The sequence below is a fragment of the Phymastichus coffea genome, unplaced genomic scaffold (assembly GCF_024137745.1).
Source record: "Phymastichus coffea isolate CEN01 unplaced genomic scaffold, Cenicafe_Pcof_1.1 PCOF00081, whole genome shotgun sequence".
In the NCBI taxonomy this organism is placed as follows: Eukaryota; Metazoa; Arthropoda; class Insecta; order Hymenoptera; family Eulophidae; genus Phymastichus; species Phymastichus coffea.
In genome coordinates this window covers 989,749-1,011,350 of record NW_026706892.1, presented here as the reverse complement: position 1 = coordinate 1,011,350, position 21,602 = coordinate 989,749, and the positions used below count along the sequence as shown (strand labels likewise).

Sequence of the window (21,602 nt, the reverse complement as noted above, 5' to 3'; positions counted from 1 at the left end):
TTGTATAATCGTAATTAAATTTTTTCGTCTGTATTCGCTCTCGTGTTCTTAGAAAGTGATGGGCTGGAAAGAAAGAGGTGCAACGAACTCGTAAAGATATCGTATGTAAGTATATATATATATATATATATTTATTAAAAAAACTTTAATATTTTTGCTTCGAATTTCTAAACGGACAAATATTTTGCGATGACACGTGAACTGTGACTCAGTGCTTTATATACGTTATCGTGTCGTTGTCGATGATGAAAGAAACGAACAAAATAATTTGTTTTCGTGGCTCAAAAATTTTATCGCTGCTTTGACGAAACGCTAATCGCTCGTCTTTTTATTCGTTTCTTTTACTCCTAAGATTTCACCAAAAAAATCGTATCGCGAAATCGTAAATTGGCGAAATATGGAAGACACGACGTCGACTTGTCTCTTAAACAATTATTAAATTCTGTTTTCCGTATAATTTCTTGCATGGTACAAATGTAGATGATAGTACTAAAGTACAGAACAAACAGAAAAGAATGAATACTTCGTTTTCGTCAATCTCACCAAGTTTTAGTGATTACGATGTAAATTTTGCCATTCCTGTCGTATTATTAACATGATTACATATAATCTCCTATAATAACTTGTTATTTGTAATATTTTAATATAAATTATTACTTAAAGAGCACATTTCCATTTTTATTGTTCTTTACCTTTTCAAACGCAAGTAGCGTCATAAGGAAAAGCGTTTGCTTTAACATTGTGATCATCTACAGTATAAAAAAACAGATCTCTTTCTTTGTTATATATTTAGTTTGTTTAATCAGACTAAAGAAAACTATCGCGTTTGAGATTCGCGGAAAGCATTTAGTAATTTTACACTACTCGTATCGTCGCAAATCTCAAAAGCATTCATCTTATTATCGTCATTAAACTCTTTACACTGTCTATATTTATACGTGTTTCCAACGCGAACGACTTTTTCCAATTGTATTGCACACTACTTATATACTGCATATATACGCAACGTTTTGGGTCTGTGTCTACACATTAAGTACAAAAAAAAATTTCTTTCAACACTAACACATTCGATTTTACAAAGTCCTAACTCACTCGTGTCGTCACTCTTTCTAATAAATTTCCTCGCCGCGTTAAAAAGAGAAGAATAAGAGTAACGCATTATTTATATTTATCATCGAATTGAGCCGACAAACAAACAAATATCAAAATACCATGGTATCTGTCGGTTGAATTCGACGTTACACTGTTTTACGCGCCGGACGTTCACGAAGAAAAAAGAGCCGGCGAGACGAGTTGTTTATAATACGACGACGTCGTTACGTTGCTCTCAGTAGTTGTACGGGGCGTAATTCTGCGAGCCGTGGTAGTATGGGCCTGGATAGGCCGCTGGTGCCGGGTATCCGGCGTAAGCGTATTGCGACTTCTGCGGGTAAACTGTGAAACGGGATAATTTTTCAGATTAGTCTTTGAAAGCGATTGAAAATATCATGCACATAGAGTCTCTTGTGACAACACTATTATTTCCAGCGGATTTCACGTAGCAAGTAAAAAACATCTCTGTACTTTCGAAAATAATTGTGCTGTCACGTGAAAAGTGTCGAGTAAAGAGGTTTTTGAAAAGTATGTGGTATCAATCAGAGTAAAGTCGGTCTTTTATCTTGTTGTGAGAAAAGTGAAATGTAAATGTATGATTTGAAAAAAAATGCTAATTAAAACTGCAGATCTATGTAACTCTGTAAGTGTTTTATGTTAGTAATGTGTCATGTACATGTGTCATGTAAGAAATAAGTACATCAATCTCCAATGATAATAATATTGGTATCACAAAATTATTATTCTTCCAAGCACAAACCTGCTGATTGTAACGATACGTGAATCATCAAAAAACGATACGTTAAAATAATGAATGATAATTGTAATGAATTATATAAACAATGCTCGTTAAAAAATGAATGATTATGCAGATGTTAGCCTTAAAAAATTCTCATTTTTAACGTTTTATGTACAAATCTCTCTCTCTCCCTCCCTCTCGTCGGGGAAAAAAAACAGTTTGGAAAGCAAATTGAAGTCGGTGAAAACGCAGCATCCGCGCCGAAGTGGAAGAGAACTCGGAGAGGTAAAGTGATAATGAGCCAGACGCTCGTATACGAAAAAAATATATCGCACTTTCGCGCTGCACAATATGTAATTCGCCGCACGCGGAGAGAAATTTAATGAGACATGTCCGTTATTCCATTATTATGTTTTTGCACCTTCATTGTTCAATGCGTATCATAAAGCCCGAGGAATTGAGTAACAAGCTCGCGCGCGTACGAAATTTAGGGAAGTGTGTCGTCGCGACTTTCCAACGCGTCATCGTTGCGAATTCAACGGCGCGACATTGGAATCCTCGTTACAGTCGCAGCAGCGGCACGCGTGAGCGTTTGACCACGTCGCCCAGTAAACTATCGATCGAGCGGAGTCGAGCGAGCACTGGTTCAATATGAACCGAAGATCCGATCTCGATAGAGCTTTTATAAGGCCTGACAAGCCACACGGCCAACGGTCGGATGGGCAATTTCGGCGTGGGCGCCGCTAGGTGCAACCAGGGACAAGCGATACGCGCGATTTGTAGAAAGTTATAATGCCATGATCATCGCCACGAGCTGGAGCATGACAGCGTCCCGTGGTTTATCCGGCAAACAGAGCGCGTCGCCTCGTTATAAGACAAGTAAAAGTATAGGTATCTGTTGCGAATATGAACGACGGTCCGCGTGACGCAGGCTGCGTGTCTTCGTTTCGACCGTCGCAAGTTCGGGAGAGCGAGAGTCGTTATAATATGTTAAGCTCTCTTGGCCGCCGTACGGCCGAGCGTTCGCGCAATGAAAACTGGGTTATTTCTTTGTACAAGCTTAATTTTAATGATTAATATTCAAGGAAACGCCCGAGTGTTGTCCGATTTTAATGGTCGTGAAAGGATTCAAGAACGCTCATCGGGTGAAAGTTTGCCAACCGGGGAGTCAACAGGCGATTGTTGAGAAGCAACGATTCCGCAAAAAGAAAAGGTAGCCCGATGCAACGGACATAATGTAATAACGATATGCAAGTTAACATAAAAATTCATAGAAGATTGCTGACTCGCGAGCGCGCGAGCGACTGGAAAGCTGGCTACTGCTGTGATTTACATAAATATATGTATATGCAAGTTATGCATTCAAGAAAGTTTCGTGGCAGCAGCTGCGCGAACACACTGTTTTTCTCTTTCGCAATAAATATGTGCGATCGATGCCCGACGCCGTTAATCCCGAAGGTATGTGTAAACCTCATTCATTAAATAGCCGTAAAACTACTGCGTATACTCGCTACCTTATTTAGCCAGTTGTTAATCATCGAATCCTTTCAAGAGTTGGGCAACAAAATTCAGTTAAATCTTTGTTTTAATCCATAAAAACGAGATCGAGAATGTCCGACTGTTAGTAGAAGCTACAGGCGTCATTGTGTGTGATGATAATTTGCTTTGACCGACAAGGAATCACACGATTTGGCGAAATCATAATTACTCATCGGTAAAGCCAGTCTGTGTAAAGTCGATGATGTCTGTATGATGATCGACGAAGACAAAAAATTAGGTGTGAATGGTTAAAGAGAGGACAGAGCTTGTGAAAGAGAAAAAGAGATGTTCTGTCGGGCATATATACCAGGCATGAGGTACTGCATGTTCATGGCCTCCTCGCGCATTCTCTCGCCCCTCAAGCAAATCGCGGCCGCGCTAAACAGTATGGCGCTGACCAGCGACCAACCGACGCCGACCCAAGCCACCACGTACGACCAGTCGTACGAGATTATTGAGTTGTCTTTCAACACCTTTATTTTCGCGCGTGCATCGAGACAAACAAGCCAACCAACCAGAAAAAAAAGAGAAAAAGAGCTTTTGTTAGAGACCTGGCATGATGTACTGGACGCTTTGGCTTTGCTCGCGGGTGCGCTCCTTGCGCAGACAACTGGCTGCTATGAGGAACAGGGTCATCGCGGCCAAACACGTGGCCACGCCCAGCCATGCTAGGTAGAACGACCAGTCGTACCATTGCACCGAGTTCTCTCGTAGGACCTGACAGTTTTGGTTTTCCTTTCATATTGGGGATTCAAATGACCTTTTCAGATCGGATAGTTTCCGAAATTCCGAATAAGTGGCGCTTGCCAACCTCTCGCGCAGTCGGCTCAAGAGATATGGTTATTTTGACGCGCTCGAGGTTCCGCTCGCGTCGTCGGGATTTCGGAAAATATCAGTTTAAGAAAGCAGGCAAAGTGGAGTGGGTTAGTCGAATCGGCGTCCCGTCGGTCTCTCCATCCAAGTCCGTTGTGGACTCATCGTTCAGCTTCCCGTTGCATCCTAGTTTAATCGAGAACGCTGCCAAGGCGCCAGAAAAGGCCGTCGATCAGTCGACGGCGCGGTTGCATTGCGAAACGAAAGCCTTTTCGTGGCGAGAGAGCCTGCCGTCGGCGTTTTCTGGCGCGTCGGCGTCGCGGCAACAAAGCGCCGATCGTTCCTTTGGAAAAAGCCCACGCGCCTCCTATATCGAACAAACTCACGTTGCTCCATTGCTGGTAGTACTCCTCGCCGATGATCTTCTCTTTCTCGTAGTATTCGACGCCGTGCCACAGTCCCATTCCACCGGCGCACAGCAGACCTGAAAGCAGACGCCTGAGTCAAATTCAATATGGGCGATCGCGACACTCGCGCATCGGGCGTGAGAAGCGCGCACAGGCGTAAATGATATGTCGGCGAGGGATCGGCGAAAGCGGGATCGAGAGCGTACTCACAGGCGAGTAACATGAGAATAGCGGTGGCGGTGATGTTGCCGGGTGATCTCTTCCAGCAGCCAACGACTCCCGTCCAGAAGGCCGTGAAGATCGCCAGGAAGCCGACGATGAACAGGGCGATCATCGATCGTCCCATGTCTAGTGGAGAGCCAACAAACACGTTTAAAACTCATCTCCGAAGCTTCGGCTGGTCGTTGCGATACTCACGAACTCGCGCCATGGCGTCGTCGTTGAACAATCTCGTCTGGTTCTCTTCGTCGGGGATGAAGTAGTCGATGTTCATGCAGTAGGTCTCTACGGGGCTCAGGTAGATATCCGCTGGGAAAATTAAGCGAGAACGTGTATGAGCGATAGATTGCGGGCAAAGGGACGCTGGAATTGGCTCCGCGTCGTCATCCTCGCGGCTGAGTTGCGCTCGCGCGTCACTCTTTTCGTCGCGAAAAATACCGGCGCATCGGCGAGCGATTGGCCATTAACGGAAATCCAGCGCAACGGGTAGGCGTCGCAGAGAAGCGATGAGGAAAGACGCCTCTCCTTAGAAAAGTGGGCGGCAGCGCACGACGTTACGCGAGTCGAAAGAGACCTTGACGTCAACGCGGGATTGCGAGCTTTTCAGGTGCGTGCGTCGAGTTCTGATCGCCACGCGCATCCCTCTGCCACGACGACATCCCAATTGAGTGCGTTATCACTTAGGAACTTAATCGAGGCATCATCACGAGAATCAGATATGTTGTTATCTCGCGAAAGACAATTTACGCAGCGTTGGCACTCGTCGTGACCTCGAATCTAATAACGAGCAAGTTGCAGCAAGCTGCCGGCCGCTTCGGCGGAATGCTTCTTCGGAGACGACGTCTGCTCGTCCGTGCTCGCGCAACGAGCAACAGCCCGAGCGGCAAGTGCGAAGAAAAGCTACGTCCGTTCTCTCGCGCGCGCCCATATATACAGATATGCCGAGCATCCTCGATGACTACGACCCAGAATGCGGCGCTGCGCCGGCTCTCTCTCTCTCTCTCTCTCTCTCTCTCTCTCTCTCTCTCTCTCTCTCTCTCTCTCTATCAGCATCGAAGCATTGCGCGCTCGCGCGAGGCGAGAGGCAGCGTATATACACGTCCTTCGAACGGTACTCGTGTGCTTTACCATCGCAACTCCGAACTTGGAAAGGATGCGCGCGCTTATTGACGAGACTCGCACTGACATGCTTCCGCGTAGCAAGTGGAACGACGATCGACGCTGCTTCGCGGAGCTGCGAGGCAGACTTTTGTTTCGAGAGAGAGAGAGAGAGAGAGAGAGAGAGAGAAAGAGAAACCCATCTTCAAGTACGGGAAAACGTTCCTGAATAATATCCTTGATTTCGCAATGTGAACATCCGAATGCAGTGCCAATTCGATCGACTTCGCTAAGCTCTTCGACACTCGAGTGAAGCTGAAAAGGGTACGCGTGGCCTCGCCCATTATCAGAGATGCGATCCCTCGTTATCGACTTTTCTCGACGAGCGTTCGGACTAATGAACGTCCTCGTGCGTCATCGCAACGATTTAACTACTTCGTCTTCCGCGCAAGCCTGCATTACCGAAAAGCTTTCGCCGTCCTTTTATTTTTCTTGTTATCGGTCGATAATTAGCGTCCGGTCAAGCGGTCGATTGTCTTCTAGTGCGTTGTTCGCGAAAGAAAAGATGCGCGCGCACGAAACGTTTACCGTTGAAAGACGCGGTGAAGGATGATATGGCCCTCGTGATATGAAAATTGCAGATTGTTATTTCAGCGTCTAATTAACGATCAAATGCGTTCGTTTGCGCAAGCTGGCGAGTCTTCGTGCGTTCTCGTTAAGTGACTAGTGCATTTGCGAATCCCCTTACCAAAGGAAAGAAAAAAAAAGTCATTCGGCGTGTTGGAAACAAAAAGAACGCGGCTATCACGCTCGGCGTAAACACCTGGAAGACTAGGAGAGTGGGGCACATACAGTTATAAAAAGTCGAGTCAACGATCCAGCTCGCGAGCTGCGGCTGCTGCCTACTTTAGAGCTGGAAACTGGATTTCCAATCGATCCTTTATATATCTACTAAAGTTCTCTCCCTCTCTTTCTCTCTGGCTGCAGCGAGGGAAGGTCAAATTGTGCGCGCGAGGCGGTGTAATAAAAGAGACTAGTTCTCGTGCGTTTTACCGTTCAATGAAGAAAAAGTGCTAGGCCTTATCGGTTTCGGCGATCCGCTACTGTTGTTTCCGCTTCGTGTCGCGATTACTTCCGCTCGCCGTGGTGCGCTGTTTTCGGCTGCCCGCGCTCACGTATTTAACGAGCTTCGGCCGACCGGGCAACGGTGGTTTTCTTTCACTTGTCGTTCGTTCGCTCCTCGAGTCGTGCAGCGCTGACTTTGCAAGTGTGACTCAACTATGACGACCTCGAGGGTTTGGAAGCTTTCGCCGATGAATCGTCGAGCGCGAAAAATCGGGTTCCGCGTGTAAAAGCCGGAGTATTCGATAGCGAGCCGTAACAAACGAACTTTCGCGGAGGAAAATAAGCCCGCGTGACGGCTGTGCCTCTCGACAAAGTGAAAACGCGCGCGCGTATCGGGAATCGCGCGAAAATGCGAAAATATAGAAAATAGCCAACGCGAGAAAAAAAGAAAAAACATCCACGTGCCCGCGAGGTTGTTGGCTTCGCGCGAGAAGAGCAATTTTTTTCTTTCGCGCATTGCATATTCCCACGGGGGATAGAACACGCGCGCACGCACAACTTCCGCCGCTATCCGGGGACGAAGAACCTCGAGACGGATTCACTCGAGGAAGGAAAATTCGAGCGGTAGGAAGCGCTGCCAATCGCCGCTGCACAATTGTCGATCTGCATTCGTACGAGTCCGTCACGCTTCGAGGGAATCATTGTTCGGTCGCGTGTCGGCGAGTTCATTGGTCGGAAGACGTTTTCGGCGTTGCAGGCTGGGTTGCTGCCTCGCAGCCGCGCGCAACGGGAGTTTTACGATGTTGAATTTCAACGTATGTCTATGTGGGAAACATGCATTCCTTGGAAGGGGAGCTTTTTAATTGCTCGTTTGTATTCCACTTGTTTTTTGCCGTTTGTTATTGTCGCTCGCGACTCTTATGGATTTACTGTTGGAAAAGCTCGCTAACTGTTGCTTCTTTGCATGAATCTTTCCACCGCCCAACTTACAAAGCGTCCGCGATGACGTTCTGATCTCGTTAATTTAGGTTATTTCTTCCGACTCTTCCGACGAATAAAAAAAATTATTAATGGTAAACTCGGAGCATCGACGGATGATCATGCAACTCTCACGGTCGTGCGTCAAAACTTTCAGTGCTCCATATTCATAGTCAAACGACGAGATTCGTGAGATAGTCTCGGTAATTAAGGAGTCAAAAAAAAAACCGAAACCAACACGAAAGTAAACGCTGAAAGTAAGCAAAAAAGTGAAACAGCGTATTATATACACGTGCCAGAGCGACGAAAGTGTCTCCGTTTTTGCAGCCGAGTCAACTATTGTTTTCTTAAATTCGTCGCTTTACTGACCCGGTTACCAAGCAAATTAATCTCATCGAACTTTCACTTAACGAGAAATTAATATGAATAAATGGCATTATATGGTTAAAGTACTTACCGAAAAAAGACAATAACAATTAAGTGAAACTACCAAAATTTTCGACGCGACAAGTGTCTAAAATCGTTGTAAACTAACGATAAGTACCGTTGAATCTCGTTCTTTTTCTGCGAGTGTGACAATCTGACATCGAATGGAACTCGTTTGATAGATAATTAATTGAATAACAGTAATTTATATTGATTTAGATATCATAATTTATTACGCTGAGTCAAATCTATGGGTCAAGGTGAAACGCAACTTAAGCGGGTAAATCATGAATTTCAAGCGCTTCGCTATATTTGCAATTATCGTAGCCACTTATCGTTTTCACTTTAAAATGTTTGCTCGGTTTTAGCATCTTTTTAAACGTGCAATATGCACTTTCTATGCCGAAGCATAATTTTTATTCATAAGTAATATTCGCTCATTTTCCTATCTTCGCTGATTCATAATTTGTGTTCAATGTTTATCCGTCCGATTAGAAAATGATAGTTTGCATAAATTTTTCCAACGATATTACGATCATTAATTATTCTGATTTTTACTTATAAAAATTAGAGTCATCTCGCGAAAAAGATAAAAAAGAAAAAATGAAATATTACATTCGCTCGCTCGCAGAAAATTGACCAACGAAGAAAAGGCACCGAAGTGCCTCGGTATAAAAGGACACTTTGGTGACGTGTAATCGCCCATTACGCATGATATAGAAAGTCACGGTGACGCGGTGTGTCATCGCGCTCTATCCCGGTGAGAGGTACGGTAAACGATAGCGCATCCGTTGAAAACGTTTTCCGGCGATCGCGATCGACATTGTTTTCGGGCTCTCGAGAAAGTTTTACGCAACACCCGTGCGATGATCTTTCTACGGTTTTTTTTTATTTTTTTTTATCGCGGGATACGTACGTCGCTGTGGTCGATCTCTGGGATAGCATATCCTGAACAGTCCTTGCGTCCTTGCGTAGTAGTAGTACTTGTTGGTGAACTGCTCAACGATGTGACTCTGTTCTGGATGATTCGTTATGTATTGCTGAAACAAACGTAATTACACGTGTATCTGAGACTTGATTTTATTTTCGAGTCTTATTGCGTTAAACGATGCTCTACGCCGTGACAATATTTAATTTCGTGGTTTCCCTGCAGCTCATTTCGTCCATCGTCTCTTAAAACACCAGCGTATTTTTAGTACAATGAGCCCGAAACGACGGCGAGGAAGAAAGAAGACAAGGTCGACTCCGCATCCTAGTTTTTCTCATAATCGAGTACAAGGCATTGTTTTCTTGGGACGCTAGAGAGGCAAGCTGTACAAATGGAGCGTCGTTCGGATTACCGAGAGTCAGAGAGAGAGAGAGAGAGAGAGAGAGAGATGCGACGCGAGCGTCGCGTGAGAAAGGAAGCTGCCTCGTACAATGTACGACGAGTTATGATGGAGCCAAACCAAGTGAGAGGATGTGGCAACTCACTTTGATTTGTGTACGCGATCAACTCGCTCATCTGTTGCTTTCGGCGTCGTCGTCACTGGTGTGGCGAGGGCATAACGGTGCTTCTCCGACTTATGCCCAGCGACGCGATTAGCAAAGTCGCGTGCAACTGGTTGACCAGCGGCTATTCGAATTTTCAGCGAGCATGATCATCCATCGACAAATCAGCCCATTTCAGATAGCGGGACCACATCAACTTCAAAGAGTAGTTTGCCCGCACTCGACAAAATGGCAAGATCGACTGGTGTCCCGTCCCGTTTTCTTTACGAGGCCTCTTTTCTGCAACGACCACGACCGCGACAAAAAAAAATCAATCTACGAAAGCGTCGCACGCGCGCGATTCTGGTCTAATTACAGCCTACTCGTCTCTTACGAAGTAGAAAGCAAAAAATAAAAAAAAATAAAACAGCTAGAGGAAGACGTATACCGCGATAAGAAAAGAGCCAGGGAAAGATGATGACTAAGGTGTCCGTTTTTTTCTTCATTTTAACCGCGAGCGTATTGTGTTGCGCGCGTGTAGGTGAAGGCTTTAATTGGGATTGAAGGTGTTACGGACTTGAATGTTGCAGAAAGTGCCAGATTTATTCGATGATGATATTATCATTGATTTCCTAAGAATTGTATCTGCGCGATTGAACCTTGGAACTCAATCGTTTATTCAGATTTTCATTGGTTTTCGCGTAGTAAGTACTTTCGAAACGTTTGCTCAATGTCCATTAGTGTTCTAACGGAGAAAGAGATCGCCGACCGCAGGAATCGACAAAGGGAAAAGCGGATTGCAGCCGTTCTAGCCACGCATCCCAAAAAAGGGGTTTAGCGAGATTCGAAGGTTCAGTTTCGCTGGCGCACTTTCTGCCCCCACGTCGATTTCTTTCCCGAAGCGAAATACGCGCGCGGGAAAGTCGTGAGCAGAAGCTCTCTCCTCCTCTGTATCTCTCTCTCTCTCCCTTTCTCGGCAAAACCGCATTTGTATTCAGATTCGTTGACAGGAGCCCGCGCGACGCGGCAAACAACGATTAACCTGGATGTAAGCTAATTGGACATGTTGCGTCCGGCCTAATTTGTAGGCATCGTTAAACGGTCAACTGCGCGCGGGCATATACGCTTTTAATTATCATCGCGATTATCAAAGTCACAGAAACGGTTTTTAATTGCCTATACTGTTGCGCCGCAATTATGGGCCGCACTGCTGCTCATTGTTAAGAGTCCCTTGACGAGTATGGTAATGGCCATCCTTGCACGCGCGTGCAGCGCAATGTCTGATCAGTGAGTTACCCGTGCGGTTTTTTTTTATTTTTATTTTATGTCTAATAAAACGAACAAATATAAAACGCGAATGTTTTAAATTTAAAAGTATGCATTTTGAAAGAAGGAACAACGCGATTTGTGAATCCATTCAATTGAGTGTCGCGACCTTTGCATATCACGTCAAAATCACGATCGTTTAATTTTAAGACAACGTCTGCTTTATGTCATTGTTTAATTATTTCATAGCTGTTCATTTCGACAGTTTTCTTCAAAAATAAAACTTGGCTCCGAGTAAGTATGTCAAAAGGCTTGCGAACGATCAAACTCAAAAACGTGCTTACACACATAAATTAAAAAAAAAACGGAGAGAAGAAGAAAGAAAGTGGTTACGAAAGCGCCAAGTCATCGACACGCGATGCAACTGTTTCGGCCTGGAAAAATCTCCCGGGTTGATTATTATTACCGTCGCCTATGTGGTGGCCCACTTAGCCTGCGTATATTTAGAAGCGCGCAGCGTTGCAGGGGATGACGAGCTTTTTTTTGATCTTCGTGCAATTTTTAGACTGAAAGTGTATATTCGTCGAGATCACTTGCGTAAGAACGGAGGTCCGGGTGCACCGACGCACGCATATTGTTATCATTTCCAATGCACACACGCGTACAGCTTCGAGTCGGTGTCGTCTCCTTTGAGCTCGTAAAACTGGTACTTATCTCGCAGCGTGCATAACGATTTCAAAGGCAATTTTCCGTTTCGTGCGCCACTTGTGCATACATAATTCGGTATGGTTCAACCTAGTTGATTTTCGGTTAAGTAATACTAAAATATCGAGCGAGACGGGGGGGGGGGGACGAGAAAGAGCGAGAGAAGAAATGTAAAGTGCGTTCGCTGACAAGGAATGTGACGACTTTCTATACACCACATGCAGCAGGAGAGAAACGAAATCGCCGTCGTCACGACATATATACACATACAGTATACGTGAAAGCCAACCGAGCAACTATACCTGCAGACCTCGAGGAATTCTTCGCGATAGCGAGTTTTAGGAGAAGAAATCCTACTACTATCGCCAAGTTACAAGCTATCTGCGATAAATGTCCTTTCCAGAGATTTTTACCACCTCATTTTAAGGCTTTTCTTTTTGGAATCTATTATGGAGCTATGAGAGCTCTTGGGATTTCTAGGGATTCTTTTGGACTTGCGAATTGGTCGGATGTAGAGATTAAATTATTGCACCTACCAAATAGGGTTGGATCCAATTTCAATAATGTAATCGAAACATGAAAACTTGCTATTCAGACTCCTATTCACAATTATCGATACTATGAAAGAACTTATTAGCAAAGAATAACTAAGGTCGCGTTAATATAAAAACTTTTGTGATCTTCTTATACCCTCGTTTCGATTCGAAAGTTCATAATCCGCAATGATCACTTTCTAATGCGGCTTACATTGAATATATGTATGGTGGAGGTTACAAAATTGAACAGTTCGCGAGATATGGTTACCAAATTCGAATATAGACCTTCGACTTTAGTAATTTCTTTCAAAACTTATTCAATCGCAATTTCAAAAGTAGCCCCGCATACACCTGTGCGGCATCATAGCTGTTACAATTTAACTCTCGCCGTTGTCATCTTATTCTTTTCCGGGCGCGTTCGTGAAAACTCGTGTTTAAATTGGAAAAACCGCGGAGGCCTTGAACAAGCAGCCGATAGTTGCGCATTTAACGGCAAAGAGAAACAATGGACAATGCGTTATTACGAAAAACGGCAAGCGGGAACGAGATTTCGCGCAACGGATTCGGACGAACTTTCGATTGGGCGTAACGCGACAGCTTCGCGGCGACTCTCGCGACAGATGAAACGGCGTCGATTTTGCACGCGACAAGCCTCGTTCGATCTATCGACGACGTAAAAAAGAGCCGAGCGATTCACTCGGCCAGAGAGCACGACGCCGGTTTTCTTTACGACCCCTTCCGGCGATGTGCACAGTTTTTCTTTATCGTCACTGCTCTTCTCTCTCTCTCTCTCTGTCTCTCGTTTGTCCAAGTCGGTGCGTGTCACGGTTCGCGATTTTCGTGCACGACTGCAGCTGCGATCTCGAGCCGGGGAACTGGTTCTCTCGCCTCGAACGTAAGGAATCGAACGCCCGCTGCAGCCGCATTGTTCGATTTATCTTTGGCTTCCCGTGTGCGTATAGCGTGCCCACGCGTTTCTTCAATTTTCTCACTCGATTAGACGCGCGGCGCGCTTTTCCATTTCGTGAGTCCGCGAACGTTACCGTATAATCGAGCGATTAGCCGAACGCAGCGTTGCGCGCGCAAGGAAAAAAAAGAGCAGCAAGTTATTAGAATGTGGCGCGCGTGGGTTTTATTTGTTTCATTCTGATTACTCGTTTCGTTGGAATATATCGACAAGTTGGTTTTTCGATTTCCTAGGCGTAGCATTCCAGTCCAAAGCGGCGGCGCACCCATTTTAGCTCTTCGTCGCGCTGCATATAGGAATCCAGGGGATAAGTGCTCTCACTCTCTCCCTCTCTCTCTCTTTCTCTCTCTCTCTCTGTTTTACTGGAGCTATATCGCGCGTGTATTTTTGTGCGTGACTTTCTTCGTGAGCGGAAAAATGCAAAGTGATCCTTGCGCTTTAGAAAGGTGAGGCGCGCACATGCGCGTTGCGCTGGCAATTCCAAAAGAGAGAGAGAGAGAGAGAGTGAGACACGATCGATGAGCGAGCTTTAATTGTTCGATCGTCTTTCATGCGCGACGCAGGTGCGCTCGTACGTGGAAAAAGGGGATACGAGTCTTTTCTCTCTCTTACTACTGTCTCGATATCGCGACGAAGCCATCTTCCCTTGTCGCTTGCAGAGAGGTCGACGACACGGCAACGCGCGTGAATGTAAATCATCTCCGCGCGCCGAGAGCCAGGCTCGCAATCGTTAATTCGCGCCATCTGACTCACGGCGAGCCAGTTTTCCACGTGCTATACGTCCTCTTCACGCGGTTGATCGGAGGCGCGCACCTCCGTCCAAGTCCGCTGTCCGCGACGGAACCGCGGCTTTTTCAACGAAGGACGTTCGCCTGCCGCTTCAGCCCCCCCCCCCCCCCCTCCTGCCCGCGCGAAAAATGCTAATTACGCTTTACAATGCGCGCTCCCTTCCATGTTTTTCGCCACTTGCACACCCATGAGGAACGGGAACAAAAGAAACTTGAAATTCTTTCTGTTCACGGTTGAGATGTGGTCAAGTGATCTCGAGTTCGCTCTGCAAGATTTGACTCTTCGTCTGTGCAATTGTGGCGTGACAGCGCTCTTTCCCTCCTCCTCTCGCTCCCTTATATCCCGCGAGCGAGGAGGGAACATTTTGCGGTGGGTTGTCGTTTGCGAGTTGGAACGAGAGATTTTCTCGTGGGATTGACAGTCTGGATGTTCGAAAGCGCTGTGAAAGATCAAGGGAGACCTCTTACGATGATGCTCCCGTATATTGTCGCGAATAACGAAGAATTTCGCTTGGGTGAACTCCGAAATCGAAATCCTACCAGGTTAGCAAAGGCAAAAAATTCTCCTCGAAAGAGAAAATAAAACCAGACTCATTCAATTCGATTGAACGCGAATCAAGTTTGTGCTCAACACTCTTGGCATTCGATGAATTTTCTCTCTGAAAAGAAGCATTTCTTTCTCACTCTAGCTGCGATATAAAAGGCATTCACGGCTCGATCGGCAACTAGCGTACGAAATGATAAGTTAGTAAGGAAATCACGTAGGCGTCCTCTCTCTCTCTCTCTCTCACATTTTAGCCCCGTTACTTTTACGCGCATTCCTATTGCTAGGCGCACACCATACGGCTGTTGGTCATTCACAAGGTCCGTACGCGCAAAATGTGCGCGGACAAATGAAAAAGAGCGAAAGAGAGAGAGAGAGAGAGAAAGAGATAAGAGAAAGTCTCTCTCGTGCGATTTCACGCTTGGATCGTCGTCATCGTCGTAGGTAGGCAAGAAGAAAAAAAGTGTTTTATGGTCGTCGGTTAATTACAGTCGGCGTGGTTGCCTTTATTTTTTCGAAAAAAAAAAAAAAAAAAAAAAAAAAAAAAACTTGTATCTCCGCTCGAGTACGCTCGACAGTCGGGCGCGCAGTCGCCGAAGAAAAGCTGACCCGCGTGCTCACCTGTATCTGCGCGCGTTTGACCTCGGTGTAGAGCCAGTTGTCGGTGGAGAAGGCAATGGCGAGCAGCGCGGTGGCAATGATGCCGGTGATGGTCGCTAACGAGAGCGTCACTGCCGAGCAAGGCATCTTTCCCGATTCTCCCTCACAAAATCAACAACAACAAAACAACAAGCAAAACAAAACAACCGAACAACACAGCGAGGAGGCTATCTTTAGCGGCTGCGGGAGAAAGGAGTTGGGATCACGTGAAGCCAAGCATCATCCGGGTGCTGACGCTTGTGTGGATGCAAACGCGTTCGAACGGACGATCGGTATGAGACTGAGACTGGCAGTAGCGGCGAAGCCGGCCAGGGAAAGGGAGAGAGAGAGAGAGAGAGAGAGAGAGAGAGAGAGAGAGAGAGAGAGAGAGAGAGAGAGAGAGAGAGAGAGAGAGAGCGAGAGAGAAGGAGCTCGCGCAAAGTGGGGAAACTGGTATGCCGAGCCTGTACACACAAACTCTCCACGAAGAGAGACTAGCCGCGCCAGGTAGGTATATTACCTGCCCGAGCAGCCGCATGTTATGCTTCGTCGTCGTCGTCGTCGTCGACGGTGCTCAACCTCCCCACTCTTTTGTTACCTTACCTTTTAAAATTGTGTTGATAAATATTTTAGATGTTTCCACGACCGATTTCGGCCTTCAAGGATACATTTTCAATTGGCCTGCGATCTTGATTAAACTGTCGGCTTCGCGCCAGTCTGGAATGTCAAGGTAGCGCAGAAAGCTGATGACGACATCTCGAAGACAACGATTATTACACATACATATATATGTATCGTACTGACAAAAGAGACAACTCAAGAGTTTTTCGTAATTATTACGGCGTTCGGGGCAAACATCGACTTTTCGAGCACGCAATTTAAATATCAGTAGGTGTTGCATCAATCGCTGTACATGCGTAGCCTACATATCGTATCGCGCCAAAGACAGGAAATTATTATAGGTCTCGGTTGTGAAAAAAATGCTGCACCTGCCATCGCACACAAACATCTTCACACGAGGACGTTTTATTTTCTCTCTTTCTCTGCTTTCGTTTCATTATCTTCTGACCTTTATTCACCGTAACTCTGTCTTTACGATGGACGGTAACAATTAATTTTTGGAAATTTTTTTCCCACGTTGGTTCACCTCGTAAAGCTATATTCGATGTGCTCGTTTAATCAATTGATGTACTTCAGTGACGGTGGAATTGAAAAAATGTAATGCTATTACTTTTAGATTCGATTACAAAGTATCGCGGCAAGTCAAGCGCTCCGGATAAAATAGCCCTCTCCTCTGTAAATAAACTTAAAAGTCAATATGCGAGTGATTAAGCGGGGTATCGCGTGTAGAAAGTTCACACCACGCAGGACCAGCAAGCAACCGGGGAAAAAAAGTGAACAATCACGACTTTGATTTTCCCATCGCGGGCCACGATCAGGCGGGCGCCCGTGGTGCAGGCTCCGCGAGATGAGAACAGCCGCTACTTGTCTCAGCCCCTCCTCGCGAGCTCGCTGCCACGCCGATTCACGATGAAGACGCCCAGAGCAAAGAGAGAGAGAGAGAGAGAGAGAGAGAGAGAGAGAGCCAGCAGGTGGATACAAAAGAGTACACGCGCGCGAGAAACGAGACGGGTCTGCCTTGGATTTTTCGGCGGAAGTCTCGACGAGCTGTCTGCGTGTGTGCGCCATATCCGTGTGCACGAGAATGCTCGTATGAGTTATCACCTTTTTTTCAAATTTTACGGGTGTGCTACTCCGAATGCTTGGGTTCTTTATTCGCGAATCATATTATTTACAACGTGAATTTATAGATGAAAAGTAGCAGCCAACCGATGATATCTAATTCTACGAGGACATTAAATAAGAAAAAGAAATGGTTTATATGCTCTTTTCTTGCACAATCAAGTGCAACAGATAAGTATTAGAACTTTGACATCCCGGGAAAACGAAATAATCGGCCTTTTAAAAATGAAGACAAAGTAATTGTCAGCTTCTATACCTTTGAATTTACTTAAATCTAATTTCTCAAGTTTAGAATTGATGATATTGTCGAAGTCTCTTTGCAATCAATATTCTTTGAATGGTTCGTCTCGTAACATTTAGGAAAACCAACAAGATTCTTTGCAAAAATCGTATACTTAAATTTTTTTATTAATAAATTTAAGTGTACGTTTCGAAGACATGAACTTTCTAACAGGGTTGGATCATCCTCGAATTCGAACTCCAGGAAACCTATCCGATAAAGATCATTTGTGGTTAAGCCACACTCTTCATTTAATTCACTGAAAAATAATACTGCAATTTGGCAAACGAAATGCATTTTTAATTATTGCATCGTCGTAAAGAGCATCGTTAACTTATCGCATAGCTCATAAAATAATTTTGTCCCATATTCCCTCGCTATATCCTCTCTTTTCCATGCCCAATAAAATTTCATTAGGCTTCCTTAAAAATACACAAGACTATCTCGAAGTCATTTTCAAGTACCATTTTTTCTGTTTATGAAATCCAGCCAGCGGAATAAATATTCGTTGTCTGTACACTTTGTCAGAAGTTTGTACGAAAACTGCAACTACAGGAGTCAGCCCAATAAGCGACTTCGCGTTGGCAACGCCAAACCTTGCAGGTGCTCGACGCTCCAAGGACATGCACGCCAAGTTATGCGCCAACAGCCTCGAGCCTGCGGTTTATGCTTTTGCTCACTTCAAAGTCACTGAAGAAGGGTTGGAAAATGATGAGCAGTGGAAGATAGGCGTGAAAGGATGATTTTTGTTCAAGGTCAAAAGCTCCGAGTCGCACAGGTGCTTTGATCTTGGAAAATACATAAATTCGAATTACCAGTGAATTTATTTGCCATAATTTTTCAGACTATAAAATAATCACTGGCGAATATTTCACGTCACAGCCGGAAAAATCCCGAGTGAGCGTTGGCGACGATTAGTAATCGAGCAAGAGATCCATGTAAACTTGGCTGCTCAAGTAATATGAAAGCGATATTGTTTACAGCCTGGCAGTGCTTTTCCTAATGAAATTCTTCGGAATTAATTAGAAGCTAGAAAAACTCTCTATATCAGAAATGATTATGTTCCCTCGAAGCATTCTTCAAATGTTTGATTCTCCAGCGAATATCGATGTAGTATCAGGGCCGCGCCAAAAAGAGGTAGAAAGTACGCCATTAAAATACTCGAAGCTCCCCCCGTGTGCTAAAAGAGGTGGGAAATGAAAATACCAAAGCTCGGGCATCTTTTCAGAATAATTGCCGCGTTACAAAGGCGTTTTAAAGGCGAACAATGATCATTGAGCGCTCGGGCATTTTGCGCGCGACGAGAAAAATACAACGTCGGCGGCGAGAAAAAGCGGGAGAAGAAAAATCGATGACGGGAAAACGTATATCCACGAGAGAGTGAGACTGGAATCACGATGACGATCGCGCGTGCGTGTGTGAACCTGTTGCGCGGCTGTACGGATGAAAAGCTACGAATTCCAAGTATGGCATGTCCCCGCTGTGAGAGAGAAAGAGGAGTTATTTCAAGGGGCGGGTATCACCTACATATTGTCTTGGAGGTGCCGATGATTGGATGTACTTGCATGCTGCGGCCGAGTGCGATGTTATTAGTTTGATGGCGTATATCAGTACGGTACTCTGCTTTGGTAATGCAACGGCACACGAAACGTCATTCTGTCTAAGTGTAATTGCCGTAACTGTCGGTCTCTCGATTCTTGGTTTACTGTAGGCTCTGTTGTCATTGATAGGCCGTTCTTTTTTTCACAAATCATTTCGAATAGATATAATTTTCAATATTTGCTATTGGGTTTTCTCGTCTGACTTCATAAAGCTGCAAGAGAAAAGCGTGAACTCAGGTATACTAAACAAGCGGGATAGGTTTTGAGTTCTTTGAAAATTTAAATTAGAGAGGTCGATTTCGATATGTAGCTTATGTTGCAAGAGCCGTGTAAGAGGTATTTTAAATATTGAATTCATTCAGCAAACTTTTCAAGCATTTTAGTTCTACGAGCAGTTCTACCATTCATTTTTTTATTCCAAATTTTTATTGGCCAATTATATTACGAACATTCATTTATGCAAACGTCGAATGAATTAATCCGATTATGAATTTGTCAGTATAATTTCATTTAAAAATTTAAATGATATTTGAAATACACTTTTTGAAAGTATTTTAAAGAACAATTTCAACTTTCATTTAGCAGCTAAGTTTGGAATATTTATTTCATTAAAATTTTAATTGGAATGACTATAAAAATTCTAGTTTTCTGAAAATTGTCCGTCGATCGCTCATCATGATTTTTAATTAATACCCAAGTCATCTTTGACTCAATAGTATAGCTTTTACGATAAAAAAAAGAATAAAAATAGTTTTATAGCACCTTTTTACAACATCCTAATTTCCGTGAACAATGTTAAGAATCCAATAACTTTCAGATTTCTAATTTTTTTGAAAATCAAGTTTTCGTTTGCTTATGCATTTTTACCAACCTTGTTTATAAATTAATTATCTCCGTGTTATTTTGACAGTTTTTTGCGTGTACTAGAACAATGCAGTTTCAAACATATCTGCACATATATCTGAAGTAAGACCAACTAGGAAGCATAACTTTTGATTTGAAACTATCCCTAATCAAATTATTTAACCCGTTCTCATAAAAGTAAAATCAGTTGAAACCTATTACTACCCAATCTTATCGATACCTTCACGAAATTTAATTTCTTTGCGTTCCACTAAAAAAGAAGAAGAAATCTATCACATTTACATAACCCTTTCACAAAAGCTTCTCATTTGCCTCGTAATCGGGCAAACGGGCAATCACTGAAATTCAATGGAGCATCGCAAAAGCCCACCAATTTCCCTGTGGTAAAATAAACAAAACGAAAAAGAGAGAGAGAGAGGGGGGGGGGGGAGAAAAAGAAAGTAGCAATTCGCGGGAGATAATGAAGCTTGACGACGAGACGATCGACCAGTTACGATCGGCACAGAGGCTTTCCCACAACAACTACAAGGATGATTTTTTACAAAGAAAGTCGCCCGCGATTGACTTTCCCCGTGTTCGCGCTCGTAATTCAAGTTCGCGCTCGTAATTCAAGTTTGACTTTGGAAAAGTAAATTGGCTCGCTCACTAGAAAATATGCTGTGTCTGCAAGCTTCTTTTGTATCTGGCTTTTATTGCGTATGTGCGTGGGATGACTTACGAAGGAAATCGAAGACAACGTGTTGTGAGAAGATGATTAGCGCGAGCGTCAGTAAGAAGGCTTGATTATAGTCATTGCTATACTAATCCGTTTCTTAAGTGATTTGTAGATTCTGCGTGTAATTCAATTACATCGAACAATTCATTCATGTTTCAATGAAAGATTGAGATTAATTATCTCTTGCAAAATATGTTAAAAATGACATGAATGACTCGGCATCATAGTTAACCTTATAACTCGGAATGAAAGTTGACAAGTGATAGATGATATTTAGATGGACATTTGTTAGCATGGATTATTTACAATAGAAACAATAAATCCAAGTCAGGCGTCGAAAGTTGCTCAAGTGCAGTTAAATTATTATTCGAATAAATCACGAAGAAATGAAGTGTCTGCTGACAGCTTTCGAGAAAAGAAGAAACTGAAGAAAACAAAAGGGAATATAAATCAACAAAAGTCCAAATATTTCACCGAAAGAAAAACGAGAGATGGACAGATACCGTCGGGGTGTATAAGAAAATGTCGAGTAGTAAGAAAAAAAAATTTATGCGGTGCGTCGACTTGTAACTGTAAACAGTGTCGACGTTTTAATAATAAGCTTCCGACACGCGTCGTGAATGTTTTTTTTTCTTCCTCCCGAGATTTTATATATGTACCGAAGTGGTAAATGAAAAGGAGAAAAAAATATGACATGTAAATTTGCGCGCTTAAGAATGCAAAACACAACACTGGGACTTATGTAAATGAAGCAATCGCAATATACTAAAATCCAGTTCATTTTTAAAAAATTATGGCATTGTGATGCTCATGTTTATTCTATTGTCAAGGAATGAGTTTAAAAAATTACGCTAAATAGTAGCTTGCGATTTGCAAGATCCTTGAACTAGATTGAACGTTATCCTTCTATAAAATTATTAGATATTGTTACAGCCACTTGCAACTATTAACCCTTAAACATAAGAATTTTCGCGATGTTTTTTTAAATCATCTTATTTTTTTAACAATATATTGTGTCATTTGCCTTGTTCCGTGTTAAAACAAGTACAGTAGCACGTGAGGCATGATTCATCAGCAATAAAAACAATCAAACTTTACAGTGATCAGT

General features: G+C 43.9%; 1 protein-coding gene across 2 annotated transcripts; it reads right to left on the bottom strand.

The window, feature by feature from the left end:
* Positions 1–104: 104 nt before the first annotated feature.
* Positions 105–15,585, bottom strand: LOC131668593 (uncharacterized). Of its 2 annotated transcripts, none has more exons than XM_058942892.1 (7): positions 15,274–15,585; positions 9,293–9,416; positions 5,008–5,118; positions 4,801–4,938; positions 4,570–4,667; positions 3,922–4,087; positions 105–1,434 (listed from the first exon to the last, which is right to left on the bottom strand). In XM_058942892.1, exons 1-7 carry the CDS (start codon positions 15,397–15,399, stop codon positions 1,328–1,330), a joined length of 870 nt encoding a protein of 289 aa, XP_058798875.1. In that variant the 5' UTR covers positions 15,400–15,585; the 3' UTR covers positions 105–1,327. The 2 variants fall into 2 exon arrangements, with proteins under 2 accessions (XP_058798875.1, XP_058798874.1); XM_058942891.1 differs by lacking the exon at positions 3,922–4,087 and adding an exon at positions 3,678–3,843.
* Between the last annotated feature and the right edge of the window lie 6,017 nt (positions 15,586–21,602).

What these genes read in the sequence shown, in the direction of transcription:
- LOC131668593 (XM_058942892.1), bottom strand. Translation starts at nt 15,399, where the DNA reads ATGCCTTGCTCGGCAGTGACGCTCTCGTTAGCGACCATCACCGGCATC. An exon ending in CGACGCCATGGCGCGAGTTC is followed by an intron (nt 4,939 to 5,007) that starts GTGAGTATCGCA and finishes GCTCTCCACTAG; the next exon opens with ACATGGGACGATCGATGATC. An exon ending in TATTCTCATGTTACTCGCCT is followed by an intron (nt 4,668 to 4,800) that starts GTGAGTACGCTC and finishes GTCTGCTTTCAG; the next exon opens with GTCTGCTGTGCGCCGGTGGA.